The sequence below is a fragment of the Oculina patagonica genome, chromosome 9, assembly GCF_052425735.1.
Source record: "Oculina patagonica isolate OP01 chromosome 9, crgOcupat, whole genome shotgun sequence".
Classification (NCBI taxonomy): Eukaryota; Metazoa; Cnidaria; class Anthozoa; order Scleractinia; family Oculinidae; genus Oculina; species Oculina patagonica.
Genome location: NC_135766.1, coordinates 19,546,191 through 19,565,745, shown reverse-complemented (window position 1 = coordinate 19,565,745; position 19,555 = coordinate 19,546,191). Strand labels below are relative to the sequence as shown.

The window sequence follows — 19,555 nt, the reverse complement described above, 5'->3', positions numbered from 1 at the left end:
AGGCGTTTATTTCAATTTTACAGTAACAACGTCAACCAAACAAATAGGATGGGTAGTTTTCTAGTGGAGTAAGATACATACTCAGAGTTGGTGAGTACGAGACTAGCTGAGACTAATCTAATCTGCGCTCAGTATTGCAAAGCCTAGAGATGCCGTTCAAAGTTTGATATCGACGTTTTTATTGTCATCGGAGTCAACCATGTTGGCGATGTTGGCCTTTAATCTATGGAGCATTTCCTTTGTTTTTTGAGATGATTCTTGGAGGGGGCGTTTATTAGATCATTTTCGGTATTTCAAACATTATGAGATTTCAAAAAGAGTAATATTTATTCCGCTAGAGCTTTAACCCTTTTCCGACAGCGGTGGGGGGATCTTATGAGGCCCGCCTAACTTTGAAGACGTGTAACCTAAAAACGATCAAAGCTGTAACCACTTAATTCGGTGAAATATCTTATTAGACACGTTGCTGGCAAAAGTTTGTGGATATACATTATTATGATAGAAATATTTATAAAATACTATTTTAGCCAAGAAATTCCTACAAGTGACGTCACAATGACACCCAAACATCCATAGCTACCGGAATAAATGGTTACACCATCCTGTGTCAATATGGCGACCAAATCTATCAAAGTGTCATTTGACATTATGGCTGATGATGATGTTTGAAACATCGAAACATGTTCCGAAAACTGAAAAGCGTCGTTGTGGTTTTTAAAAAAAACATTTGATTCTATTAATATTTTCAACAGGGACTGAGACTGACTTCTTTGCTGGTAACCGCGCTTGTAAATGCTTGGAAGGACATTACAGAACTCACATGTTCCAAGAATGTTTCAAATGTGGCCTAGGAGGACTGAAATGCCAAGATGATTACGCTTCATTGAAATCTGGTCACTGGTGGGAATGGCGAAACAAGACGTACAAAGATCGCTACAAACTTTACATTACAAACCTCTTGGCATCTTCACCAGCCTTAGATGCTTTCCATGTACAATTTCCCCATCGCATACCAACCCCTTATAAATGCCCAACAGAAGAGTCGTGTAAGGGTGGTCTGGATTCCCCCTGTGAGAATGGGTACGAAGGTCCACTTTGCAGTGTTTGCAGTTCAGGATACTATAAACAGCTTAACATCTGCACTCAATGCCCATCTAAGAAGTGGATTGTTACTCAATTGTCGATAATTGTGGTCATTGTGTTGATAATCATTGCCGTTTTAGTATGGACGAGTCGAAGAAAGATAAAGAAAAATGAAGAATATCTTCTGATAGATAAGTTTTTTTCAAAGGTCAAGATCGTGATTGGCTTCTATCAGGTCACTTATGGTTTGCTGGAAGTGTTCTCATACGTCAAATGGCCAGGTTCTCTTCAAATCATAGCTACGTATTCAGGATTTCTCCAGTTAGATGTACTTCAAATAGCACCTGTCCAGTGCCTTTTCTCTGGATTACACTTGGATGCCTTTGGAAGCCTATTCGCTACGACGGCATTGAATGTTGCTGTCATTTGCTTTGCCGGAATCGGTTATGGACTGCATAAACTGATCATCTCTAGAAATCGTAGGCTGGAGGAAGAAGAAAAGTCAAGAAGAGTCTTAAAATCAAAGGAGACTGTGTACAAAAATATCTTTTTCTTTCTGTACGTAACATACCTCAGCACGTGTTCCAAGACAGCCATCGTCCTTCCACCTGCTTGCAGAAAGCTTTGCCGAGATGACAAAGAAGCGTTGTGTCCCAGATACCTGAGAGCTGATTACAGCGTACCATGTGAGGGCCAAAAGTACAATCACATGCTGGTGGTGGCATACATTTCTGCTGTCTATAGCTTTGTCCTTCCTGCAGCCTCATTTATTGCCATTTGGAGACACCGAAGAGCGCGATCAACCACAAAAAAAGCAAGCATATCGCAGGATGTCGCGATATCTGGATTGCGTTTCGTCTTTGAAAACTACAAAGCCCGTGCATGGTATTGGGAACTGGTTGAAACGACCCGTAAAGTTATCCTTACTTCTGGTCTGACTTTTGTAGGACAAGAAAGCAGGTCTTACATTGGTTTGGCATTGATAATAGCCGGAATGTATGGGATCGTTTTCTCCTGGATCAAACCCATACAAGACGTGATGGAAAACAGATTGATGGCAGCGTCCCTTGCCGCAACTGTGGTCAACTTGGCTATTGGAGCCGTGAGTAAGATTCCCTCGGAGAATGTAACTGGCTGGATAGGCTCCGATACGGACGCCATCTTGTTCAAGATATTGGTGTTGGCAGCAAACTCGTTGGTAATTGGCCTACTTGTTGGTAAGATGTATGTTTTTTTTCTCCCCCTCCCCCCTTTCTTTTCTTCCAACCCTCCTGAAATAAGACGGTTGATGGATTCAACTCCGTTCTTCAACTCCGTTCTACTTCTTAGCTGATTTAATTCTAAGACTAAAGCTAAGTTATAGTGATCACTTACGACGAACAACAAACAAAAAACACCCTTCGAGGAAGTGCCATCCGAAAAGAACTTATACAAAGAATCATAAGTATAAAAACATTTTCGAGGAAGGTCTCAAAGGACAGCTGTACGACTTAAGACCAAGAAAAAGCCAAGGTCACGGGGGCTCAGCACCTATATATCAGTGCCGAAAGTATCGCTAGCGCAGCATAAATTTGGTTTGTCAAGACACAAATAGTTCATCAGGATCTTCCTTGGCGGGATAATATGGTGTAGGACTATCAACGAGACTCATTTTCCCAAAACGCCACTTGGATAGGTCCGCAATCTATTACGATTGTATTTGACATTACCTGTGGCATCGTGCAACTTTAGAGCGTACATTTTCGGCCCTCTGAAAAAGCACCACGAAGCAGGATCGTCTGAATTGCCTAGTTTTGCATTGTCACAAATCGATTACGGGCACACTCTTTTGAGAAATTTGAGTAGGGGGATGCGCACTGGGGCGGGGGGGGGGGGGGTATGGGCTTGGCTTGGAGTAGGATAGTCTCTCCCTACCCCCACGTTTCAAAACACTCCGCCGCCTCTGCTTGCAATCAAGGTTTTTTTAATGAAACCGTGATACCAGTATGCACTTTACCCTGACAAGAGAGGATGAAGGGTAGTCTTTGATCAGACTTTTTCAATATATTAATCTAAAACTAAATCCTTTCTTTTTCTCCTTTGATTTTAGTCCAGTGCGCTTTCCACCTGTATCGTTACGTCAAAGAGTGGCGCAAAAGTCCACACTGGTCATTTACTTGCTGCCTGGCATTGCTTCTCCCTCTCAACGATTTTGAGGTGGATATCAGTCGTTTGACTGGAACAAACCTCCTTACGTCTCAGTTACAAACAGGAGAGTTTGAAATGGTTACATTTCAAGCTGCTGTAAAAGACAGTGGCGCCCTTGATGTCACTCTTGAAGAAGGTGATGATGACACAGCTGATGTGCAGGATTACAGTCGTCAGGGCACCAAGAACAGCAACCAGAAATGTGACCAAGGGACACAAACAGAGTTCTTTTCGATTTTCGCGGTAGCTGATGCTGTGCTAGATTAGCCATCTGATGAAAAACATTTGTAGATCACTGTAAGTATAATACACGGTTTTTTTAAACATCTACATTGAGAACCGAACCCATGACCTCTGCGCCGCTGTTTAGTTGCTCCAGCAAATTTGCTATAAACCCTTGAAATGATGCAGGCAGACTTAGGGCAGGTATTAATGATCAATTAATTGTTGGTTTCAATATCCCTCTTGTGGTAGATGACGTAATGAATACATTAAGTAGATTTGCTTTTAAAGCCCTATTTAGCCGCCTATCAAATGATGACAGTTTATGAACATAGAAAATGTTAAGTTTTCCATCCGCGACATTTACCGTTTTTAAGTCTTTTGGAAAAATGTATTCGCTAAACAGCACTGATATTTAAAAGTCCACTTGATTTATTTATTATGTGCTATAACTGATATATGTTTTAAATAAAGCCCACGCCTTTCATACGCTCCCTCTCTATTAAGCCCACCCCACCTTACCCACACCTTCCCCCCCCCCCCCCTCAAAGGTTCTGGAAAAGGAATAAGCCACCCATGGGGGCTTATTAGAGCCTTTACGGTTAGGTAAAATGTATAACCCACCTGTATGTCAAATCGATCATTATCGGATATCTACCCTCTACAAATTTCCAGTGAAACTTGCGACAAGAAAAATCGATATACAAAATACTTTTTCCCTTAACATGAACTCAAACAGAAAGAGATTTAGCCTGCGAATACAGCCGCCTCTCATTCGCGTCCCGCGTTCCTTCGTTGCGGGACGCGAATGAGAGGCGGCTGTATTCGCAGGCTAAAAGAGATTAATTTTTCGCTGTGAAAGTAAAAAAATCCTAAAGTTCCATGAACAATTGGGATAAAAACGCTATGTAATGAAAAAAAAATCAATATTTTCTCCTAGTGTCAAAACACTATACCTACCAGCAGCATGTGGAAAGGGAAAGCAATGATCTGCACGGTCCGAAGCATTTTAAGCAATTCCACTCAAGAAAAAAAATCAAGGCTTCAACGAGAATGAAATCCATGACATTAAGCTATGCTTACAACTGCACTGATATCGCCTTTGACCCTTTGATAGGAATTTGACGTGCGTCATTGTTTATAGAAACAGAATCCACCGTATGGAAAAAGATGGCGGCTGTACATTTTACCACAATATCTTGCGAACCTATATATATACGCTAACACAGCCAATAGGGCACAAAGACAGCCACGTTTCAACGAAATTCGTCCTTGTACTAACGACATTGTTCATACAGGGTTTGAAGTTACTAGAGCTTTTTCTGTGTGTTTTTGTGAGCGTTTTTAACGTTTTCGCGCGCTAGGACCAGTCGCCATCTTTTCCTGTACGGAGAATTGACGTGAATCAAAGGCAACCTCGTTCTCAGGACCTCTTTCCTTTTCCTGCCTTGTCGTAATATGCTGATGACCAATCTCGTCCAGTGCTGTAATGTGAAGCGCATTGAGTTTCGGGTAATGCGCTATAGAAGTACCATTACCAATACCAATGTCGTCAAGAGAGGGCTTAGGTACGGGTTTTAATCAAAGGTAACTATGACGCAAGTCAATGTCGCATTTTACAGTACCTTTGTCGCACATCTGATAAGCGCAAAGGCGTACCATCAGAGGTATCATATTGAAACTGCTCTTGCTCTTTATGACAGGTCCCAGCTCTCTGTATTAGCACGTCTCCATGGCAACCTGATCGATTAACCGGCAAGCGGACATACAAAGGTTTTCTTTGAACAGTTAATTAAGTGTTAATTTAGAACATGTTATTTCAGGAGAATTTAGATTAACAATCAAGCCCATCATTAGTAAAAAGAGGTCTATATCTGAGTTATAACTCATATTACTTTCCAGCCGGTCGGATATGTAGACACAGTATATAAGCCGAGTATAAAAGAATATGTTAACAATTTTGTAGGTTTTTCAAAGATTGTAGTATAAAGCCAAGGGCAGCTGAAAATTAGCTGACATGTCCATTTTACATACTTGTCCTTTCTTCAATTGGGCGTGATTTAAAATAAATCTAAAGATATTTGTTATTTATCATTTTGTCCCTGCTACAAAATAATGGGCACTTTCCATTCGACCAAAAATTCTGGTTTGAGTTTCCGGAAAATCCCAGTGGCAAATGGAACAGTATTTTCCAACTTTTCCAGTTGGTAGCCGGTCATAACGCCCCCAAGATAAAACGCCCCCGAGACATAACGCCCCCTATAAGACATGACGCCCCCTCATCCTAAGACATCCCCCTGTAAGACAAGACGCCCCCTATTGCGAGTAGTAACATGAATAACTATGTACTTACCTGTTTACAGTGCGATTCGATGTTGAGAATCCATTTTTGCTCATGTCATTTCATAAAAAAACGCTGAATAATGTTGGGGAAAACGAAGAATGATTACGAAGCAGTACTACGACAAGTGAAAAGTGTGTTTCCCTCCAGGCCAGCAGTTAAGGTCATTCTCGACTTTGAGGCAGCAGTGTATCAACAAATATGGCGATTTAGAATTCGTATCTAATGGCGAATGCTAATGGCGCAGTGAATACTGATCACAATCCAAACAACCCAACAAAGAACGAGGCAAGGATAAAAAGGTAATGAAAAGAGAAAACAACAAAAATAGGAAAGCATAAGACAAATGGTCGAACACGCTCACTATAAACTCGGTTTTTACGATAGAAAACTGAAAAATTATGTTTCTGCTATCGTTATTATAAAATTACAAATTAAAATTTGCTTTCTTACAATAGGGAGCGTTATGTCTCGGGGGCGTTTTATCTTGGGGGCGTTATGACCGCAATTCTTCCAGTTGACTGCACGGAAGGCAAAATATGGTCAGGTAGTGCGCCTAATTAGGCCCGGTTCAAACTTCGCGCTATCGTCGTGTCGAACTCAATTGTATTAAGTTCGACTTCAGCGCGATTGCAGTGCGACAGTTGATTCAAACGTCGCATTTAATAGCTGCTGACTGGTTCAAACGTCGCGCTCTCGTCGTGTCGAACTCAATTGCATTAAAAACTGTGCACGTATCAAGAGTTAGAGTCTTGCTGTAAAGCTGGCTGAACCATTCGCCGAGGTTCTTCTCTTTTTGAAACCGTTGCAATTTTGATTACAGTCTCCGTTTATCTGGTTAGAGCGGCTTTCCTGTATTCAGCAACACATGTCCGTGTCTGAAATTTGTTCCAAACTTATTTTCCGCCATACGGCCTTCTTTCTCGCCTTTCGTGAAGAGTAGTATTCGATTTTGCTGACAATACGCTTGAACATTCTGATAATTCCGACTCAGTACTGATTTTGATTTGCTCATATTCTCTATTTTCCAATTGCCCATAATACACTTTGTTTGCCCCCCAAATTTTGCATAAACTATTGTTTTCAAACTCTCTTGGGAGGACTGCATATTTCCAAAACAATAGTTTATGCAAAATTTGGGGGGCAAACAAGGTGCATTATGGGCAATTGGAAAACAAAGAATGATAGGTCTTCACCTTCGCAATTTGAATATACGTTTTCGTTGCCATTCAAGTTGACATCGCAATGAGCACAGTTATTTCTCCAAACCGTTTTTCAAATTCTTAAACTGATATTACGCATGCGTCTCACGTAGCCACGCTGTGAAAGTGTTCGGGACTTCATTATCATAATATATGCATTAGGTTTAGCTTCAATTTTGCACGACGTTTGATCACGACGTTTGAATCAAACGTCGAACTTAATATTTCGAATACTAACTTCGACTTTAGCGCGACTGTAGTTCGACGTTTGAATCAACATCGCGCCAGAGTCGGGTAGCGTGACTAAGCTCGTCGCGCCACCCGACTCTGGCGCGACGACGTTGATTTAAACTTGTCGAACTTAATTCATTTAATTGAGTTCGACACGACGATAGCGCGACGTTTGAACCGGGCCTAACCCTCTGAGCGGTATTACCTTCATTAATAGCACTTGTAAGAGGGACAAGTCAACAAAACAGAACAAAACAATAAATTAATTTTAAATCCAAAAATGTTCTAATAATCTCTGATCTAGCAGACACCTAAACAGCAAAGCCTCAGTGATTGTTTAAAAATATTCTAAGCAAGTTATATACTTATATATGAAGTGTGACCCCCTGAGCGGTACTACCTTCTTACATAGTACCGGTACGTCAGAGGGACAACAACACAATAAATAAATTTTATATCCAAAAATGTTCTTATAATCTCTGATCTAGCAGACACCTAAACAGCAAAGCCTGTGATTGTTTAAAAAAAAAAATCCAAGCAAGACTTTACGGAGCTAATATACTTAATATATGACCTTATATATGATGTGCGACCCTCTGAGTGGTACTACCTTCTTACATAGTACCGATCAGAGGGACACAAGTTAGAGGCCCTTCCAGCGTAAATTCCGACAAGCGACATGGCCCAAAAAGTAGCGACAGCACATGAAGTGAAATTGCGACAAACAATACCCTTTCTTGCAAAATTCCGACAAGTGACAAAAATGCCTAGAATGGCCGATTAAACAGCGAATCATCTCATTCCTATACAGTAGTATGAATGCTTTCCAAACGAGCCTTTAAGTGCTGGTGGAATCTTATTTCAAACTAGCATATTTTAATATGCTAGAAAAAGTATGTTTTAAAAAAAGTATGTTTTAAGAAAAGTATGTTTTTTAAAAAAAAAACATACTTTTCTTTGTATTATCTTCCTTCGTCCTCGATGCGAGTTTGAAGACAATGAAACGAGTCAAGAATGAGACGCCATATTGGATTTACGAAGAATTTTCCGAGAGCCAACCGTGTCTGAAAGTCATCTCCAGTACTTCTCGGCTGTCCCTCTGAGCGGTCCCATTTAGGCACAACCGGGCAACATTGCAATGTTACCCTCTGGCATCACAGATTTTACCATGTTACCTGCTCAGAGACTTTTGGCGGGAAACATGTCATGTGACTTCGAATTAGCCAATAACAGTGCGCGCTGCTGGGGAAAAATTTCTAGCTATATAACAACAACACTTAAAGTTTGGGTGGCAATAATGACTCACGCGCAAGAGAAGCAAAGACACTCGCGTGAGGTGAGTGCGTGCTAAGTCTTTTTTGCTGAAACTTACATGCGAGCTCTTTTTTTCTACTGATCAATCGATCCGCCTTTTTTCCACCCTCGTTAAAACATTGCATACTAAAGAAAATGGGTTGGACAACACAGTAAGCAGTATAGCAACGGTCTTCAGTTACCCAGGGGGGAGGTACTCAAAAAAGTTTTGTGTGGGGAGGTTCCTTCCCGAGGTCCAACCCGTGACCCTTTTATACACCATTTTGACAGAAAAGATTTGATTGATTTATTTTATTTGCCCCATAGCTTCTTACAATTCTCATTAACCACTTTCATTATCTTTTATTGAAAAAAGGTACCCTTATTGTATACAGTTTTATTTTTTTTAAAAAGATACTCCTTTCATATACCTACTTAACAACACTGTGTCCCTTTTCTAAACCCTTGGAATGAATACAGCCACAAGGTGCGTCTGTTTGAAATATTTTAATCCCAAATGGCAGATTTTTATACGGGAGTCCCCCTGGAAAATAAAGGTAAGTGTCTGTATTATAGAGGTAGATATATGAATTTCAGTCTTGCTGGGACCAGGTGGACAGTCTGGAGGCCTTGTAAGGGGAGGTTCGACTGTAATCCATTGTTTTCCCATTGTAGAGCAGTGTTTATTTGGACATTGTATTTAATCAGGGCATATTTTACACAGCGCATAAATTGAGAAAATATGATATTCCACCAAACTTCAAAAAAGTCCATACCTTTATTGTCTCAAAAAAAAAAAAAAAACGTAACCTGGCTTTTTTCAGGACCTGGCATTTAATCCAGATAATATACAGTATTCTGTTATAAAAAATTCCATTCTAAAGAGTATAAAATCTGCCTTTCTTTCAGACAGTATAAATAATAAATAAGTATAACTCGTGTATAAAATTTGAATTTTAAAATGATGACTGTAAACCAGTCCCTATATGTCTTGATAGTCACAAGTCATCTGCACAGCCCCATCCTCTAATAATCAGGTGCAGAAAATGAAACCAAAATTAACCTCTCCTCTGCAGAGGCCACATTTAGTAGGGGAGGAAGGCAAAAAAAACACGAAAAAGCCTCTCCCCTTTCCTTTTTCCTTCCCAGTGTCCCCCGCGCGCTTTCATTTCGATTCTCTCCAGGCTCCGCGCTTACTTTTCACCTCTCCCCATTTCCCAGCCTGTACGGAACACAAAAGAGGCCTCTGCGGAGGAGAGAGAGAGCAAATAGAAGTGTTTAAAGGAGCTATGTCACAGGGATTTTGCAGATTTTTGGTCTAAACTGTGAAGTGGAGAGGAATTTGTAGAAAACTTCTCACTTTCTAAACTAAGGGACGGACCATTATTTTCTTGGAGGGGGGGGATGAAAAATTTTCCTCTGCAAACTTTTTTTTTAGTTTATGCACCTCTACAAACATTTTTTCCGAAATTCTGACTGTTTTTTGTTATATATATATATCATTTTTGCAAACAATTTATTTTGTCTTTCCAGGCGCTGCAAACAATTTTTTTCAATATTTTTCATCCCCCCCCCCCCTCCAAAAAATAATGGTCCGTCCCTAACATGACTTTAAGACCATAGACAGAGAATTGCTAATTCTTGAATTTAACCCTATTCACACCGGGCTTTTTTGGACCTTCTCAGACCGGGGGGGGGGGGGGGCCTATGTAACTTCCAGAATATTTAAGCAATCACCATGAAACTTATAGGATGTATTGTACGTCCGAAACTCTTTCTTTTGGTATGCGTCACGTGGGATGGTGACGTCACATCACGTGACAATTACATCATGATGTCAAAACAGCCGCTATCTTGGATCCACCATCTTGGATTTCAAAATTTTTCCAAAATGCCAGAAAACCACCCAAAATCATTGCAAAGTACTCAAAATGAATAAAAATGTGCTTTAAACCCGTAAAAATGTAAAAATAATGCCATTTGAGTTGATTTTTATTAACAGAAACACGCAAAATTACCGTATTTACCCGTGTATAAGTCGACCTTTTTTCACCTAAAAATCAGTCCAAAAAATCGCCCTCGACTTATACACGGGTCAAAATTTTCGACCCAAGTACCAGTTAAATAAATTCTGCGCAATTAGCATAACAATTGTTTTATATGTCAACAAACATCAAATAAACAACAGTACAGGTTAAATTGGCAGTTCAAGTCGAAATTCATTGCGATTTATCCGCTTAATATAAACCTGAATGTTGTAGAGACTCACTGGCACAAAGCCGCTACTATCTCTCCACAATTAGAAAGGTTCGTTTGAAATTAGTGTGTTTGATTTTATAAGGCTGTTTAAAAAAATAATGGACAAAATGCCTGCATAAACATGTGTTGCTAAAACGGTCGCGTAAGCATGATAATAAACTTCAAATTGAAACTTCCTGTGTTTTTTTCATTAAGTATCTCTACCTGAAAGGAAATTCTAAGAAACACAAGTTTAGTTTTCCAAAAAAATGGTTACCCAGAAATGAAAAAATCCCAGTTTATGGCCTCAAAAATAGGGGGTCGACTTATACACGGGATCGACTAATACACGGGTAAATACGGTACAAATTTGGGAAAACATGCCTGTCAAAATGCCATTGCCATGGTGATGTCAAGTTCCTGACACATCATCCAACCCTACCAATTTGTTGCCAGATAAATTTTAGGAAAACTCAGAAATTTTGGCAGCGTTTGGTTAAATCTTAAAAAAGTTATAAAAGTTCAAAGTCAGCGCGGGCCTCAAAAGCCCCCCCGGTCTGAATAGGGTTAATTATATTATATTAACAAAGGGTTTCTTGCATCCAGTTGAAATCTTTAACTGATCCAATATGCAAGCAGATAACGCTCAGTACTGTCATCACATGCATTATTTGGTGACTGTTACCAATGATGTCACATTTTCCAGGAAACCACCTCTCTGGTATCCTAGCAACGTTCAGTGCTCCACCAATGAAAGCCAAGAAATCCATGGAAAGGCAATATGGCAAAGCATCGAGGTTACATTTGGAAATATCAAAGACATAGAGTAATATTCGGACTGCGACAAAGAAGTACCTCATTGCTCCAAATACCATCAGGGGCTTGAATCTTTCTTTTGGACTATTTGCTACCAAAATGAAGTATACAGATAATAAGGAAACTGTTATGTAAAATGTTAGAGACAAGAACTGCCAAAATGGGAGGCAGTAAAATGTGGATCTGATTCCACAGAGGCCACCAAAAGCATTAATCGCCCAGACGCCACAGACGTCAAAAGTGAGTAGTTTGTGATAAGCATCTTGACCATTTTGATGACACATGAACAAATGATAAATTGGACTTGCAAAAAATGGAGCGAAGCAGGCAAAATAGTGAAGGAAAAACCAAACTGGACTTGCAAGACAAGCTGAAGTTGCTGTCATCGGGACAAGAATCATCATAAATATACATGGTATACCTAAAAAAACGATGCAGATTTAATTAAATAAATTTATTACAAAAGCATGAATGTGAGATAAGATTTTTGTCTTCTTCTCGTCTTTATGTTATTATGATGAAGCATCATGGTGATTTTGCATAATTTTAAAGACTCTGAAACCCTTAACAGAAACCTTAATTAATAAATAGTTCCCGGACTTGTTATAAATTATCACCCAGGGTAGTAAAAGTGCTGACGAATGTCTCTGGCCATAGATGGTAAGGGCGAAATGAATTACAACTTTAAAATTTCAGCCCGACTTTTTCAAGTTCTCACATTTTTGTTTCCAAAAATAATTATGCTAGCAACCATCATGATTTGTTCCTCTTTCAGGAATTTTGAAAGAGTTCCATTGATATCTTTCTCTTGGTGTTCTAAAATTATCTTTCTAATAAAGTGGAGGTATTGTAGCACAGTGTAGCACAATAAAAAACCCTGTGACGGCGGAGCAGTTTTCCAGGTGGGGGGGCTGACTAGTGACTTTAAGTGGGGGGGGGGGGGCTTAAGAGACTCTTCTCTTAATAAGTCTTTATTTTTTCGGAAAAAGTGTAACAGCAACTTGCAAAATTTAGGAATCTGAATCATGATGCCAAACAATCTAGACAGAAAGTTGACATTTGTTGGATGTCAATCATCTCTACCTCCTGTTCTAGAGCTGCTTGTTTCAGCAGTTGAAATTTCAAGAGTTTATATATATATTTTTTAAAAAATAATGATTGAAATTTGTACAAATGTAAATTTAAGTTTTTTGTTTGCGTCTGGATTACTTCTTGATATTTTTGTGATCACCTTAACGATGCAAACGCATTAAGGACCGCAACAAATTCTGTGGTTATAAATTCAAAGGATGGGAATATGTGGTACAATCTGGTATTTTCCTTTGTTTTATATTCAAAGTCATAAATTACCATACACCAGAACAAAAGAAAAGAAAAAATTGTACCAAGGGTGAACTTGAACCACAACATACATGTATGTTTATGTTTCCACACAGGACCTTCATTTCGATTCTTGAGTTTTGAGACAACTCAGAACTCCGGAGAAAAATTTTTTGTATAGCTTTAGAGAAAGAGGTGGAGGTGATTGATATCCGCCAAATTGTGCAAGAAGCTTTTTAAAGATGATTTCCAGTCCGTACTGAGCAGACTTAGGGTTTGTTTTCATTTTTGTTTTGAATTCGTCGAAACGTTACACTTCGGTGATAGCGTACATTAAGTTTTTTAGTTCGCCATTACAGATCGTTTCATTCAAGAATTCACGATGAGCTAAAAAGTCCGTTTTAAATACCGTCGAGCTTCTTTTACTCGTAATTATTGTTTTGCAAGGATATCTGGCGTTAACAATGAAGATAAACGGCATGTAATACATGCAGAAGCGATGACGTTTCACGAGGGGTCTTACATAATTTTCTCAGGAAATTTGTCAAAAACTTAACGTAAATAAAAGTAGCTGACGCCTTGTTCGTGATTAAGACTGTTATCCAACTGCAGCTTACATTTTTTAAACCTAAGAAGCAATGTTAGTGATCGTATAAATGGCATAGTTAGGATCTGATGGAATTCAAATAAATACAGTAGTTATGAATTCACAGCTCAAGGATGCAAAGTTAATAATACATTTTCTTCGTAGATCACAGTTGCTCAATTGTACAACAGTAATATTTTATTTTATATATTTTTTTAGATTTCCCTATGTTGACTCAACAAAGATTACGTTATATTATAGCGTGACTTGCGATAAACGACATACGATACGCGGGAGCTAGCTTTTAAGCTGCGAGAAAGGTCAAACGGTCTCTTGCTCACAGCGGCCCTGTATCTTCTAAGAATTAAAAAATTTCTGTCTACTAAATCTAATAAATCCCATCATATAAAATTTAGTCTCTTTCGTTTATACATTGTAGTGTTCCGTTCTAACTGCACGGGAGTATTTTGCTTTTGTGTTCTACGCGGCGATTTCTTGTTATTAAGTTAAACTTGATTTCTGTTCAATTGCGCTAAACGGATCCGGTCGATCGGGTGCCTGCATTAAAGCGATGACGTCATCGCTTAAAAAAGGTAAGTTTTGTCCCGGAATTTTTATTTTTGCTTGTAAACATTCTTCTGTTTGTGAGACTCACAAACATTGCAGGCGGAGATTGCGCAGTACGGACTGGAAATCATCTTTAACAGTAAAGAAAGCTTTTGTTTTGCAAGCTTTGCATCAAAATTATAAACAAACTCATGGAAAATTTAATCTGAAAGTTCCAGAGTGTTCTGTCAATACAAAGATGGTTACATGAACATTAAATATTGAGTAGCGTGTATTTGACCATCCAGTAAGATCTGTAAGATTTGCAGTCAACGATAAATAATTCACAATAACTTTACTCCACAAGATTACCGGGCATGCATAAATTATCTTTAAATGCGATCTGCGCTGAAAATTTGTAAGATTTTTGCCCAAAATCGTGGATTTGTAGCCTGTAATTAAACAAGGTTAGAAAAAGAATGCTCATCTTTTTTCGCACTTACCATGTGAATAAATATTAAAAGTTTCATTGTGGATGTAGAACAAGCTGTCCACACATTGACTCGTATTCAAGTGACAGCGATATCCTCCGAGAATATACTTGTTGAATTGTAGCCAAGGAGGGCAGGATTCCAGTCTGAAGAGTCGAGGATCCTTGGGCCTTTTCTTCTCAATGATATGATTGTTGTTAACATGATTTATACAGCCATTTTTCTCCATATTTATAGCAGCTACCGAACCTCTACCGGCTTTCGAAATTCTTTCGAAATGAAACACAGCAGATACTGCAAGGCGTGACCGACCTACTAGTTACCAGGCTCTCCCGGTCATTAACTGCACTGCTGAACGATGGGTAAAATGCAACATGGATGCCCGTGGAGAAGATGATGACTTCAAAGACTGGCTCTACCAGAAGGCTAAACTCGATTGCAGCCCATTAGTGCAAGGTATGCAGTCTTAACTTTGAATTGTTTTCGATTTATTGATGTTTCCTCTTAGTGGTTTTGTATACGGGAGAAACGGTAGCCCATTGCATGGACAAGAGGCAAGATAAATCTGGTATTAACTCATGATCGATGTCAAGTCTCATTAGTTACAAGCCATGTAACCATGTAATGTGCAATCTTCAAAGGTTTAAGTTGCTAGGGGTGGTCAGGCCAAAGGGATTGCTCCTCTCAGGAGGTGGTCTGCTTTGACTTTCCAAGGGACGTACCTATCGTTTATTACGTCCCCGGGGGAAGAGGGGGTGGGGTTGGTTTTAGGGTGGGGGTACAATTTTAAACAAGCTCCATTTTTTTGTTTTTTTTTTTTGTTTTGTTTTTTTTTTTGGGGGGGGGGGGATTTTTACCCAGACGAAACATGAGGGGGGGGGGGTCAAATTTGAAGACACAGCAATAGCAGTCTAAAAAATGTTATAATTGAAACGAATCCTTGTTATCTGAATAACAGAAAAAATAAAAATTCCTCCCTGGTGGTTCTTAAAGTGAGAGTAGGGATAGTGGCAGAAACATTATTGAGGGCGCACTGTTGAGCCCACTGTATCAGATGATTAGTAATCACCGCCCAGTTGCTCTGTTTGTGGCACCCTAGCCACTCAGCAAGTCAAAATGGCATCTTTTAGAACAAGAGATTGTGAACAGGTACAGATAATGGATATAGATAAAAATATTGAGCAAAGAAATGGGAACAATAGTTTTATTGTGGTTTGAGTGTGTGGTTAAAAGAAATTAACCTGCTGGAGTATTCAGTGAAGTGTAACGAGAATGGCTATGATGCTCTTGATTAGTTACATTCAACGACAGCAATTTTATTGTCTGAGATTTTCTGAATTGGGCCATTTTTCCCTGTTAACTTAAAATAAATACAACACAGGAATACAAAGAGAGAAAGGATCTCTAATGTGTTACTGTTTTTAAAGCTACAGTACACAGGGCTCAAAATAATTTTTAAATACTGACCGGTCATGTTGACCGGCCAAATCAATTTTTGCTCGGTCATGTCTCGTTTTTGAGCGGTCAAAATATTGAGTATTATTATTTTCTCATGATCGTGCTGGTGAAAACACGCTACGAACTCGTACTTTCTAAAGGAGTGCTATTTTTCTTGGCCTGCCTGACAGTTGAAACTGTAATTGCGAACGCGTGTTAAATTAATAGCAGACGTTGATTGATGCCATGTTCATTGTTGTCTGTTTAGCGTATTTACAGACGTGGATGTTTCCTGTATTTAAGCAAACCGCTAACAAATCCGCGTGACCGTCTCATCTGTATTCTACAAATTTGTGACTGCAATCTTGAGCTTGCTGCTATGATATTTTATGATTTTACTGTAAAATGTCAAGAAATACAGTGAATAAATTTTTTTGCGTGTGTTATTTATTTGAAAGCCGTGTACGTGACCGGTCAAAATGACCGCCGAACAAAAATTTTCTCCAGACAAATCGTCATTTTGGCCGGACAATGTCCTTTGACCAGCCGTTATTTTGAGCCCTGGTACATATACCGGTAAGTTGTAACTGCAAAAGATGGTTTCCCAGCTAGGTGACTTAGTAAAATGTTTTCGTTGCCAGAATAGTACCAGGGGTGGATCCAGGATTTTTCAAAGGGGGGTGGCTGTTTACAAATATTTTAGTTTACTATATTGTTCAAGCCCCAGTTTTTTTATGGGGGGAGGGGGTTTCAGGCTTTCAGCAGTTTTTAAAAGTGGGAGTGCATATTATTTTGGGTCTAAGGTTCATATTTCATGGAGCCCTCTAGGGGGGTCTGGGGGCATGCCCCCTCAGAAAATTTTGAAAAGTTGAAGCCTCTTAGACGTGATTTCCCCGATTCTGAGCAGCTTTATACAGCTGTCAATTAATTTATTATTTTCCTTGATTATTCGGCAAAATATTCTTTCCTCAACTTACCTTGAGTTATATTTCCGAGAAAAAGTCTAGTTCTCAGTTATGAAATGAACAGTGATTGAAATTTAAAGTTGACAGGCCACGAACTTACAGGAAAGAACAGATGTATATGCAGTTTTTTTTTTTTTCGCTCAACCACGTACATGGACATTTTTAGCTCTTGGCAAAGTGGCCTGGGGACAACTTTGGCGACTTTGCTTGCTTGTGAAATCATTTCGATGCGAAAAAACGGTAAGAAAACTCGCTAAAAAAGATGTAAATGGAGAAGAAAATCATTCCAGCATGGCTAAAACATCTCTTGAAAACTAAAAGGAATTTATTTTTTTAAAATTATACACACATTTTTCGTTACAGAATTTCGTAAAACAGGCTGTCGAAAATCTCCTATTTTGGAAAATTGGCCGTCCTTAACTTTGAACGGCCGCCTGACTATGAAAGGTTGATGGACATTGTCCTTATTTTCTATTTAAATATCTTTATTTTCATTTTTCTGGTTGATCAAGGGGGGTGGCTAGCCACCCAATCCACCCCCCCTGGATCCGCCCCTGAGTACAGTACAGTACCAAGTACACCCAGGGCAGCTTCATGGCAAATTTCTCTGATGTCTAGAGCTAACGGGGACCCTGTTAACCTACTGAGAATGTTAGTAATGTTGCAAAGAAAAAATTTCCTATTTTCCAATCCCCACCGCCCTGAGAATCCTGATTCTTCCCTCCCACTCTTCTCCTGCCTCCTGCATAGTTTCTGCCTCTCCTTCCCATCTGCATTCCTGTCCCCCATCCCTCTCCCCTTAAAATCATAAGTACCACCCTGCTGGGGTAACTAATGTTGCCTTTTCCCTGCTGTAATTAGTACAGGGTGCTTAGTAATCATTTTCTTTCTTTCCATTCTAAAGCCTTTCTAACATGTGCACATGACAGAACAGTCTCATTGGCCTGGACGTGTCGGAAGGAACATAAAGCTATGAAACAGTGTATGGAGAGTTTGTAAGTAAAAAAACAAACAAACAAACAAACAATTTTGTTTACAATTTGACCGGGAGCAACCGTTTTAAAATCATATAAATAGAAAAAAAAAAATTTTTAAAAAAAAAAAACTTCTGTCAAAGAAAATCGCTCAGAAATTTTGTTTTATACGACATTTAACTTCTGACTGGTTGCAGAACAATTAACATATGAAAGTCAAACTGAAGTGTTGACATACCAATTGTAATAATGAAATACACTTCACAACATTATTTTTTATATGGTTATTAATTTTCAGCTACAGAAAAGCCAACTTCAAGAAATACAAGCAGGAGTATTTGAGAACAGTCAAGTCCAGTTAGGGAAAGGAAGTCTGGGTTACAGTCATCACAACAATCTGAATTCAGGTCAAGGATTTCAGGGGGAAACGGATATGTGACTGTAAAGAGCTTGAGCTGAACAGTGTCAATTTTCTCTTTATCGTAGATCAGTGGCGTGCACCTATGTTACCCCCACAAAGATGCTTGCCCAAGGCTATCCTATCAGTTAATTATTATTGTCAAAGAAATGGCAATGAGAATACGATACATGTAATGATCACTGATTGAAAAAAAAATGACTTGATATTGAAACAAATTCTTCCAACTAGCTCTTTAAGAAATGTAGATGGACCAGTAAGGGGGAATTTGCCTGTTAATTGTGGGGCTTGGCTCGATTTCCGCTGCCTTCTCAAGTCAGGTCTTTGTTTGCATTTTCCCGAAAAGTGGCTGGAAATCAAGCCTATTGTGGGGCTTGGAGGGTAGAACTTATCCTTTCAAGTGGAGAAGTTTAAGTATTGCATTTGTCAGTGAAACTGAACGTTGTTGATTTTCTGTGTCACCTACCTCTTTCATTGGCTGAAAGTTCAAAAAAACTGACAACTGAAATATGAGAAAGTGTTGTGAAAGATTAATTCCTGTGATGCTTAATAAATATCATGCATTATCATATGCATGCATTGTGTCCCAAAGAAATCTTGATAGTTTTATGACAGTTTTTCACTCTAAGTTTTGGTAGCTGATGGCGAATTACAGTTGAACCCCAGTAACTCGAACTCTGAAGGGAAACGAACAACAGTTTGAGTTAGCGGGGTTTCGGTACCGAGTAAAAATGACTGAAAAGTGGGTCCAAGGGAAATGGAAGTTAGTTCGGGCAGCTGGGTTGTTCGGTTCATCCGAGTTCGAGTTACCGGGGTTCTACTGTATTTGAGAAGTGGTACACCTGACATTTATAATTTGTTATGATTCAAAGTTTTATAAAAAATTGAAATCATAATGTGATGCTTCTTTACAATCACGACAGACAATTTGTATTTCCTCTTAGCCCTTTTCACTGCAAGCAGTTCAAAGTGTCAGTTCAGAGTTTATAAATATAAATTTGAATAGGAAATGTATGCAGTAGTTTCTGTACAGGAATACATGTTGCTACATTTGTTGCAAGTTGAATTTTGTAAAGAAATTAATAAAATTGTTTTTTATAAGCATGTGTAAATATTATCAAAAAAATTTCTTGAATTTTCAGTTTGATTTATCCCACTAAGCAATGCCACAGTCTTCCAAGAGCAACTTGATCAATAATGACAAG

At 39.0% G+C, this 19,555-nt stretch overlaps 2 protein-coding genes and 1 long non-coding RNA gene across 3 annotated transcripts in view; 1 reads left to right on the top strand and 2 right to left on the bottom strand.

Moving 5' to 3' along the window:
* Nucleotides 1-19,555, bottom strand: part of LOC144666468 (uncharacterized) — a 220,111-nt gene that overhangs the window by 47,965 nt on the left and 152,591 nt on the right. The gene's annotated exons all lie outside the window — the stretch shown is intronic.
* LOC144666405 (progestin and adipoQ receptor family member 4-like) lies at nucleotides 11,167-14,853 on the bottom strand. The gene is made up of 2 exons (XM_078527836.1): nucleotides 14,569-14,853; nucleotides 11,167-12,034 (listed from the first exon to the last, which is right to left on the bottom strand). Exons 1-2 carry the CDS (start codon nucleotides 14,783-14,785, stop codon nucleotides 11,379-11,381), a joined length of 873 nt encoding a protein of 290 aa, XP_078383962.1. The 5' UTR covers nucleotides 14,786-14,853; the 3' UTR covers nucleotides 11,167-11,378.
* LOC144666460 (COX assembly mitochondrial protein homolog) lies at nucleotides 14,878-18,945 on the top strand. Its single transcript, XM_078527902.1, has 3 exons — nucleotides 14,878-15,012; nucleotides 17,863-17,953; nucleotides 18,231-18,945. The coding sequence occupies exons 1-3, from the start codon at nucleotides 14,931-14,933 to the stop codon at nucleotides 18,292-18,294; spliced, it is 237 nt and encodes a 78-aa protein (XP_078384028.1). The 5' UTR covers nucleotides 14,878-14,930; the 3' UTR covers nucleotides 18,295-18,945.